The sequence below is a fragment of the Triticum dicoccoides genome, chromosome 3A (assembly GCF_002162155.2).
Source record: "Triticum dicoccoides isolate Atlit2015 ecotype Zavitan chromosome 3A, WEW_v2.0, whole genome shotgun sequence".
NCBI lineage: Eukaryota > Viridiplantae > Streptophyta > Magnoliopsida > Poales > Poaceae > Triticum > Triticum dicoccoides.
Window position 1 is genome coordinate 711,670,583 of NC_041384.1, and position 11,066 is coordinate 711,681,648.

The 11,066-nt window shown below is 42.0% G+C and overlaps 1 protein-coding gene across 1 annotated transcript; it reads left to right on the top strand.

Moving 5' to 3' along the window:
• Positions 1-2,908: 2,908 nt before the first annotated feature.
• On the top strand, positions 2,909-4,676 carry LOC119273407 (eukaryotic peptide chain release factor subunit 1-2-like). The gene is made up of 2 exons (XM_037554576.1): positions 2,909-4,376; positions 4,457-4,676. The coding sequence occupies exon 1, from the start codon at positions 3,046-3,048 to the stop codon at positions 4,270-4,272; it is 1,227 nt and encodes a 408-aa protein (XP_037410473.1). The 5' UTR covers positions 2,909-3,045; the 3' UTR covers positions 4,273-4,376; positions 4,457-4,676.
• The last annotated feature ends 6,390 nt before the right edge of the window (positions 4,677-11,066 follow it).

The following is an 11,066-nucleotide window of genomic DNA, read 5'->3' on the forward strand; positions in this document are numbered from 1 at the left end:
GAAGCTCCGCCGTTGCTCATTGGCAATGGATGCTTGTCACTAAAGCGGTCGGCCCTAATCCCAAACTGACTCCTCTATATATGAGGAGTGTCTATAAAATATGAGTATCTATGTTTACCCATCTTATATTGTTGCTAGTATTTCAATGGGGCTTTTCCTCTATAAAGGTAGCACACACATACACTATGAATCTCCTAGGCGTCTTGTTCTCCTGATCGAGCACTGCTTCAACGACGACTACTCTGATAACATCGTCGAGCGGTAGAGAGGATGAACAGGGAATATGACGAGCCATCGGTAGGTGGTTGGCGGCCGGATCCTTAACACTCTGGCATCGACTTCTCCTCCATGGGCGTTGGTCCCACCGAATCATAGCCTTGATGATTTCCCGGTCGCAAGCAACAAAGTGGGGCCGGCTTCGGTAGTGGATTGGCGGCGGTGGCAGGCTGGCAGCGCGCCATCAGCTCTTTGTAGGTGCGGAGGATCGACACTTTCTAGGGACACAACGATCGCAACCCACCCCCGGTCAAGGACCTGGATGCAATTTCTTGTTTTCTTTGGTGTGCTTTGCGATGCTGGAGTTTGCTTTACTTTCGCAACTTGGCAAGCACGGTACCAAAGGAATAGTTCCTCCCGTTTCCAGGAGAAAATAGAAAGAAGTGTCCTTGCGGGTCAAGCAAGCTGTCCCGTACCGTATATATAAAAGCTTCCCGACTTTTCACCTGCTGTAATCGAACTACCGTCCGAGCTTTTTCGCCCTCCTTTGTTTCTCCCGCCGGATTCGAGCAGACTCCCGAGCTTTTTCTCGCCATGAAGCCGAAGCAGCCTACCTCCCTCCTTCCGAACGGCGGCGAGTGCTCTCGCCATGGTAACAACATCGGTCGCCCTCTCCTCTTCCCTTCTAGCTAGTTTCATTATGTTCGTGAATTGCTAGTTTCCTCTTCCGATCAGGGCCGGCCCTGGGCCATGGCGAGGAGTGCGGCCGCCTAGGGCCCAGCCTGAGCAGGGGCCCATGCCCTGTGCATATATTATATGCAAGTAGGTATATATATTCCCAACAAATATTGTACTAGAACGCAAAAGAAGCAGCGCAGCCCATTAAGAGAGGAAATAGGCAGCTCAGGCGCAAACACAAATCCCAGAATCCCTTTCCGTTCGTTCTCTCCAAGAAAGACGCCGCCAGCTCGTTCGTCTCCCAACCGCCATCGTCTTCCTCACCAATTGATTGTCCCGATTTCCGAACAGCCCAGGACCCCAACTCCCGATATTAATCAATGTTTAATTGTATCATTATCTAATATAATGGATTTCTTTGGTTTCTCTCATCCTATAAATACTCCAGGGCTTTAGGCGGGCGGAGACGAGGCGACAGACACACCGCCCTTGGAGGTACGCAAGAGCAGCAGCCTGCAACATGTGCCGAAGATTCATAGACAGCCAAGTCATTGCCCATTCATGAAATTTCCGGATCTCAGTTCTCTGGCCTTGTCTATTTATTTCTGCTCTTATGTTTGAACTTCTTGATTCCTCTCTTTTTGTATGAAGATGGCATATTCAGTAGATTCTGCTGATTGTAGCATTGACTGAAAATGACTTTGCCAAATAAATTCATTTAAGCAGATGCGATTTTTTAATTTTGTTAGAGTTGTAGGTGTCTAGTGCTTATCAAATTCTCTTAACTGTTCCTGCGACTGTAGCAAGTTTTTACTGCGAAGGATATCTTGGATAGCATTGATCTTGATGCTATTATTAGCGATTTTGCATGGAAAAATGCTCGAAGGCGTTGTTTCTCTTTAGCATGCCATTCACTTGTGCTCTGTGTATTTTTCAGGAGAAAGGCAAAAGGCATACGGCAAACAACAGCTCCTCTGATTTTTGCTGATCTGGAGCTATAATTTCTGTCAAATTGGATCAAGAAATTAAGAAGAGTTAAAAGAAGACTTCTTGGTTGCTGGTTGTTGGAGCATGTGACATATACATGATGTATTAAGACCATATTTCATATCTGCTAATGAAATTTACACTTGCTTTTATTAACTTTTTGTGGTACACATAGGTGTGGAAATGAATTTTTAGTGTCTATTATAGTGTATGGGCCCATTATATGGAGTTCGCACAAGGGCCCCTCAAATGTCAGGGCCGGCCCTGCTTCCGATCTATAGTTAAACTCGATTATGTCCGTGTCGCTGGTGGGTTTGAGGCGTGTTTGATCCGATCGGGTTTTCGGGGAGAAGGTAGCGGTGGGATCTGGGTGGATCCGCCGACGGTGGAGGGGGTCGCGGGCACCCGTCCGGCGAGCCAGGGCCCAGGGGTACGTACGCCCCTTATTTTACTTTGTCTGCTGTGATTTTCGATGGGATATCACATAGGAAGATGATGGATTTGGCGTGCAATTCTTTGCCGGATGTTCTCACCTCAGCTAGTCGTGTCTGAATTTTGGGAGCATTCATTATGCAGCTGGTAGTACTAGTAGTCTAGTACCACACCCCTCTGAACATGTGAATTTAGGGGTTACTACTAGTACTCCTGTAATCATCAACTCTGTTATTGGTCCCTGATCTTGTATGGTATGAATTATCATAAGTTAGTGGTCTTATATAGACAGTATCTGTGCTCTGTCTGAAAAAGATATCATGTTCAGTGCCTCTCTGACTCTTGTCTTTGGCCTGAAGTTTCTGAATCTTTATCATTTTTTCAACGTTTTTCTTTGATTATGTAGCAATTCCTACCTGCAATTATATGTCAGCAGCACTTTTTTTTTTCTTTGTCTATCATGACTGAATGTTCATATACCTTATTCTTTGTAACAATGAAATTTATATGACGCTTAGATTATTTATTGCCACTTCTGCTCCTGGAATAACATGTTTACACAGCCTTCTAGACGTGATCATACTAGCATTATACATATACTGGATGTTCTATTTTATAGGTGAAGGCAGAGGTAACAACACAACCAATATGGATAACGACAAGAACATCGAGATGTGGAAATTCAAGAAGCTGATCAAATGACTAGATGCTGCCCATGGAAACGGGACAAGCATGATATCGCTGATCGTGCCACCCCGTGATCAGGTATGTCGAGTCACCAAGCTGTTGGGTGATGAACATGGGACCGCCTCAAACATCAAGAGGAGAGTCAACAGGCAGTCTGTCTTGGCAGCTATTACCTCTGCCCAGCAAAAGTTGAAGCTGTACAATCGAGTTCCCACCAATGGATTGGTGCTTTACACCGGAACCATCCTCACCGATGAGGGGAAAGAAAAGAAGGTCAGCATTGATTTTGAGCCATTCAGGCCAGTTAATGCGTTCATGTATCTCTGTGACAACAAGTTCCACACCGAAGCACTGCATGAGATGCTCGAGTCCGATGATAAGTTTGGCTTCATTGTCATGGACGGTAATGGAGCGCTGTTTGGAACCCTGAGTGGCAACACTAGGGAGGTTCTACACAAGTTCTCTGTTGATCTCCCAAAGAAGCATGGCCGAGGAGGGCAGTCAACACTTCGCTTTTCCCGCCTGCGCGTGGAGACCCGGCACAACTATGTGCGCAGGACGGCTGAGCTTGCTACTAGATTCTTCATTGACCCTGCCACTAGCCAGCCAAATGTTTCTGGTCTCATTCTAGCTGGTTGCGCTGACCTCAAGACTGAATTGAGTCAATCTGACCTGTTTGATCAGCGCTTGGCAGCCAAGATACTGAAGGTTGTCACTGCCTCTCATGGTGGAGAGGATGGCTTCAACCAGGCCATTGAGATATCTGCTGAAGTCCTTTCCAATGTCAAGTTCATCCAAGAAAAAAGGTTGATGGGAAAGTACTTTGAGGAGATAAGCCAAGACACTGGGAAGTATGTTTCTGGTGTGGATGACACCATGTCTGCCCTTGAAATGGGTGCAGTTGAAACACTGATTGTGTGGGGAAATCTTGATATCAATAGATACATCTTGAAGAATTCTGCTACCGAAGAAACTGTGGTAAAGCACTTCGACGAGGCACAGGAGGCAGATCAGAGCAACTTCAAAGATAAGGCGACATCGGCAGTGTTGGAGGTGGTTGAGAGGACCGTGCTGCTGGAGTGGTTTGCCGAAAACTATTGGCAGTTTGGTTGTGCGCTGGAGCTCATCACGAACAATACGGAGCAAGGATCTCAGTTCTGTTCGGGCTATGGTGGGATAGGAGGGATCCTCCGCTACCGGGTTGACTTGAACGCTTACGAAGACCCATCTGATGAGGAGTATGATGAAGGCTTTGAGGAGCACCTCTACTGAAACTCCAGTGAATTCAGTCCGGGAGGAGCCTGCCGTAGCCTGGAACCAGAACGCTCCGCGACAGGAGGCCGAGGCATCTACAAGCTCATCCAGGAAAAATTAAGGTCTGTACTAAATTCTAGCAGTTCCTTTCTTATAAACAAATGATCATGTTGTAATGTTCGATTCAATTTTCTTACTGTAGCAAGACGGGAAGACTAAAGAAACGGTGATATGAAGCATGTTGCTGCTGCATAAGTGAAGTCCTCTCAGCGTGATTGGGAGGAATTCTGATCTCCATCAGAAGATTATCCTATTTAGTACTGCCATTATTAGCAAGAAGAATCATAGTTATAAGTTACTATTAAGCGTCTCTTGTGTGATGCTCGAATTTGTGTGTTAAGTTTGTGGGCTGCTTATCTGAACCGAAGTTGTGATGCTACCCTATATTTATTTGACCTTTTTCTCCCTAAAATTATTTATCGAAACAGAATTCACGAGCTTTGTGATGTGTGGCTTTGCATCCGCCATGCGCCTTAGCCCAATTTTTGGATCATCATGCCATTATTAAGCTACTTGTTTTACATGGCCAATGTGAACGACCATGGCACAATCGACCAGGTGGCAAGTGACGCCTAGCTTAACATCTATGCAAGTATGACTCGAGACATGATCGAATACAAGAAGAAACAACATGCTACGCAAGGACCACTAAGTATTCCCCCCCGCAAAGAAAAAACAGACCACTAAGTATTCAGTGCTCCCAACACTTCGATGCTCCCATACTCCAATGTTTCTAAAAGTTGATTTCGTACGTTTCAAAAAAAATGTAATTTCTGTTTTATCCACAAGACATGTGTCCATAATAACCTCTAAATAATTCAGATCCAGGCTCGAAAAACACATTGAGAAACAAAAAAGACAAAATCCAGCATGAATAGTGTCACAGGAAGACAAAAACTAAAACAATACTATTCACATCAAGATTTCTCTTTTTTGTTTGTTTCTCAATTTATGTTTCAATTTTGGATCTGACATTTTTAGGGGTTGTAGATACATGTCCTGTGAACATCAATTGTTTTCTTCCAAATTTTTGAAATGTTTAAAATTAAATTTTGAGACAATAAAGCATGGGAGCACCTAAATGTAGAGAGCGTTGGATATTTTCCCAGACCACCAAATGCAGTTACCAATTAATCCATCGCCGAAACAACGATCAACATTGGTTACCTTCTCAGCCTAACTAACTCTAGCCTCACAAGCGGGACAATGGGGCGATGCTACCGCCACTCCGTAGACGTACATCACTGTCTGAGCCGGCCACTCCTTGTATGATGTGCCAGCCGGGAAGTTATCGTACCTAAGCCCTGGAGGACCAAGGCCCTTGAAGTGAAGTCGTTGCCACCCGACAAAAAATAGTTCTCATAGCCGATGCAACGCCCGATACAACACTACACCACCACATGCACAACACCCCTAGGAACTCTGCAACAACGACGAGCGCCACTGCAATAGGGAAGAAGCCATCTTCTGTCCGCCCGCACGCAAGATACGAAAGGACAATTCTATGTGGCGCGGAGACTATTTCTCGCATTAGGCAGGTGCGCTGCGGGGGGTTTCGAACCGTGATCTCCTAGATAGATTGCAACGGGATTCTGATCAATTAATAGGGCAGGATGTAGTTGAGGCGAAATGACCCTGGGTTCCACTTGTTTTCCTTCCGGCATGTTTCTTTTCGTTTTTCTTCTATGTTTTTTTGCTTTTCATTCTTTTTTATTTGTTTCTTCAATTTTCTTTTTCATTTTCTTTTTCTCTTTGTTATTCTGTTTTCTTTTTTGGGTTTCATTTTTTAGTTTGTCACCTTTCTTTTGGTTTTCATTCTAGTTTTTTTTGTGTATATACCAACAACATTTTTTCCTAATACACGTTTAACATTTTTCCAATACAAAATTAGCATTCTTCTAATACATAGTTAACATTTCTTATATACATGTTTTTTAGATTTTTAAAATGCTTGATTAACATGTTTTGAATACATGGTCAACATTTTTCCTATACACACCATACACTTTTTTCAAATGCATGATTAACATTTCTCAAATACAAAATCAATATTTTTCTAATACATGGTCACCATTTTTTCCAAGAACATTTAACATTTTTCAAATGCTTTATCAACATTTCTCAAATGCAGGATTAACATTTTTTTGAATGCATGATCAACATTTTTTCTATACACATTTAACATTTTCAAATGCTCGATTAACATTTTTGAAATAATTTGTAAGAATTTTTTATATGCTTGTAATATTTTTAAATAAATTATCAAAAGATTTCATAATTTTTAAATACATGTTCAACATTTTTTCTATACACATTCAACTTTGTTTGAACGGTTAATTAACATTTTTAAAATATTTGTTTAAATTTTTCAAATGCCTGATTTACATATTGCAAATACATGATCAACTTTTTTTACACATATTGTATATTTTTTGTATACATTTTTCATATATATGCTCAACATTTTTTCTATACACATTTAACATTTTTTGAATGCATGATAAAAAAATTCAGAACATTACGAAAATTATATTTTGTAATATATATGTTTAGAATTTTTGGAAGTGTAAACAAACCTATAAAAAGAAAACAAAAGGTCAAAGAAAAAAAAGACAGTGGCCTCGCGCAAGCTGGGCGGGCGCGTATAGCGTGAGCTGACTCTTCTCGCTTGGAGCGAGACATAGTCGTGCCCCTGTGAGGAGGGGTGTATTTTTTTTTTGGTTGAAGGGGCGAACACTCCTAGAAGCCCATTAGGCCCAATTTCACATCAGACGCTCGAAATTGCCCCTGGAGCAGCGGCCCGGCAATAAAACTATTTGATTGCAGCAAACACAGTGAACTAAAGCGGGATTAACACCAAAATAGATTTTGGCCGAAAACGCCACAAACTAATGATCCGACTGATGAAAACACTAATGGCCTGAGAAGGTTGCAAAGTTGTGCAGCTTTAATGTCTCTAAATAAATAAATGTGAACTTATATTTTTTTGTGAGAGATAATTGATATTCTGTATACTTAAATAGTTCATCCACACTAAGACGGGAACTTGGTGCTCTCGGGTACCCGCTCACCCTATATGTGAAAAAATAGTAATTCAAAAAAGTTCAAAAATTCCAAATGATTTTTGGAATCAAACAGGATGAGGTATTGTACTAGTATAAAAAGTTTGGACAAGAAATGATTCCTATTGACTTCAGGGCAAAAAGACAAGTTTATGACGACAATATAGCGTGTATAGTACTTGTATATAGCGTTTTTTTGCCAAACCTTCGACCCAAGATGCAATGAAAGTCATTCTTTGATGAATCTTTTTATACAACTACAATAATTGATCATGTTTGATACAAAAAAGATTTGGAATTTTTTGAATCACTAATTTATTTATTTTTTGCATATAGGATGTGCTGGTACCCAAGTTCTCCTTCGTGTTTTCCATCCACACTACCTCTATTATCTTAACATGCACACATACCACTCTATCAAAGGCCCACCATGACATGCATGAGGAAAAAAATCATTATTAGTTGACCCACGCACACATCTTATTTCACCACACATGCCACCACATGAAAGGTCCACTAAACATGCATGATTTTTTTCCCATTATATTATGCCACTTATATTCAAAATATCTTTGAAGTACACAATGATCAAATAAAATATATAATATTTAGTTTTACTTCATAAATTATCAATTCACTTATGCATGTTTCATACAACCAAATCACTCAAATATATTGCAATCGATTCCCGCAGCAACGCGCTGGGTATTCTCTAGTTAGATAGAGTAACTGAACCCACATGCACAAAAACTAAGGTAAAAACAGGGGGGCTAAGTTATTGTCAAAGCCAAGACTAATTTTTCATCGTTGCACCACTATGGCCTACGTCAATAATAGGCAACATCTAGAAACCCACCCACGGAGGTACTTGCAAGGAACAGGGTGTGTTTGGTAGCATGTATGGACCTAGCCTAGTTGTTCTCCTCTCATACATGCTGAGTGTAGACATGTTGAGTCCATGCATTTGATGTTGTTTGACAGCGGTGTATGCACTGAGACATGCTGAGTTGAGACTTTGTTTGACAGCCTGCATGTGTTTAGACATGCCGAACAATTTCGAATTCCGAATAATTATTTTAAATGGTGAACAAAATTAAAAAACATGAAAAAATTAAAATATTTTGAAATTCTAAACTTTTATTGAGAATATAAACAAAATTTGAAATTCCAAACATTTTTTGAAAATTTAAATAAAAACTAAAATTCAGAACATTTTTTGAAAATTTAAACATATTTTGAAAGACTGGACTTTTTTGAATTTTATAAAATATTGAATTTTGTTTTTTAAATTAAACTAATTTTTAAATTTAAACGAAATTTTAAATTCAAAACATTTTTTGAAAATTAAAAAATTGAAATTCCGAACATTTTCTGAAAATTTAAACAAATTTTAAATTCTGAACATTTTCGAAAATTTAAACAAAACTTGAAATTCTATAAAATTTGAAATGCAGAATATTTTTTGAAAATTTAAACAATATTTGAAATTATGAACAGTTTTTTTTACAAATGTGAGCCCATGGACCCTATCAAACAAGCAAAAGTGAGCTGGATTGGGAACTCTTACCCTCATGCACCCTACCAAACACCCGTAGAGAAGAGAAAAAGACGAATAGAGAAACAAATCTCGTTGAATCACCATATTAGTAGACCATTGCATATGATAGAGATTGAGAATCAACCAAGCATATCTAGATAGGCATTCGTGCTAGTATCGCCATGCCAAACCGATGATTTTATTCCCGAAGGCTCGAGGGAAGAGGTTGTTGAAGAAGACGAAGTTGTCGCCGCGGATGCACATGGAACCACGTCGATAGATGACACAAATAACAAACCTGTTATCCTTGACGAAACAATGTACAAAAACTCCAGAGTTCCTCAACAACGCCTAATGAAGCATCACCGAGGCAGGATTAAAGCCGGAGGACTTTTTATTCGATATGACACCAACATCACCCTCGAAGCGCTGTCACCTTGACCCACAATCTACTACCCAAAGGACGAGAAAAGATGATCCCATCCCCTTCACTCAGGATGCTAGAGTGAGGTCCGACTGAGGAAGAGGATATTGTTTTTTTGGATGCTAGGGTTTCTTCTTCATGATAGGAGGACCTATGGAAAATCAATGACGCGCTCCTTGGAAACATGGCAAGTGCAGCGCCAGGAGAACGGAATTTGTTCCCTTCTTCCAATTTCCATCCAAGAGGAAAAAACAAAAGAGAAGAATCTTCATCATGGGCCAGGCAGAGCAAGCGGTTGCCCTTCCTCGCGTCGGATGCACGCGTCAAACAAAATCAACGAATATTCCTCCACTAAAAGCAATAATAAAGAAAGTCCCAACTACATTCCAAAAGAAACACGCTGACCTTGCCTGCACACTCACCCCCACCACCCGATCCCAATCGTGCACCCCCTGCCCCGATCATGGGAGACCCTTTAGCCCAAACACCTTAACCGGGACCCCTTAGACGTTACCCATGCAATAATTAGCAGAAATAACGGTCGTCATTCAATAGACAGTTACTGATAGCATTAAATTAATCAGCCTTGGTGTTTCCTAACTATGTCCTGTGCTATATAAGGCATGGCCGGTGCATCATACCGAGGGTTGTTAATTTTGCAATCTCACACACAAGAGCATAATCTCACAACATGAGTAGGGTTTTGCCCCTTAGCGAGGGAATCCAAATCGGGTAAATTTCTCGTGTTTGTTCCCATCTATTCCCATTGCATGTTCATGGCTCCTCCATCGATACCCTCGTAGGTACTGTCAGGTTTATTCCGACGACACATGGTTCAAAATGACGAATGAAAAGCTTGTGATTCGACACAAGTATCGTAAACTCCTACCTGGGAATGCTACCATGTCAGAAACTTGTTTCAATTATGTCTTGGTTTGAATAGACGGCCATCCGACCACCGCTTACCTCCTCCCAAGAAGCGACTACCAAGCGACTAGGGCTTCCCCTCATCCTATCGACGCCACCGTAGGGCCACGTCGCCTCTGTGTGTGAATAGACGACCATCCAAACAACGTTTACCTCTTTCCAAGAAGCGACTACCAGGCGCCTAGGGTTTCCCTCCCCCCGTCGACGCCGCCATCGGTCCTCTCCGCCTCTGATGGCCTTTGGACCATGAAGGTGCGAAGGACCCTCGGCCCCTCGTCGGCGGGAGGTATACCATCTCGTTCTTGGTTGGTTCAGTGTCTCGACTTGGGTTGTGTGGCGGCAGCGATGTCCCCTAACAGGAGTAATGTCACCCACATCCGATCCCCGTCTCGATGGTGCATCTAGCGTCGCTGGTGGGCGTGTGCCTCCGTTGAATCTCGCGGGTTTCGGCCTGTTCTGGTATTCGACGGATCTAGTCTTACTTCGGCTTTGGTCGTTTGTCCACAACTTTGAACCTTTCGTTCTACGATTCACCTCATCGGTGACGGTTGTTGCTCCGGTGCGCCAGTCACGTGGGGTCTTACCATGATGACTCCCCAACTGTCTACTACGGCAGGGTTTACCCGCTTTTGGCTAGACAGGGGCGATGATGATGATGACCGTGCGCCTTTGTCCTGCTCTAGGGGCTGTAATCGTCGTCGTTGTCGCTAGCTAGTCCATGAACCTAGCTGTACTTTTTTTGTTACTTTTGGTGTCCTTTGTATTGTTTTCCGGATCATGAATAGTTGGGAGGTTTCTCCGA

What these genes read in the sequence shown, in the direction of transcription:
- LOC119273407 (XM_037554576.1), top strand. Translation starts at nt 3,046, where the DNA reads ATGATATCGCTGATCGTGCCACCCCGTGATCAGGTATGTCGAGTCACC.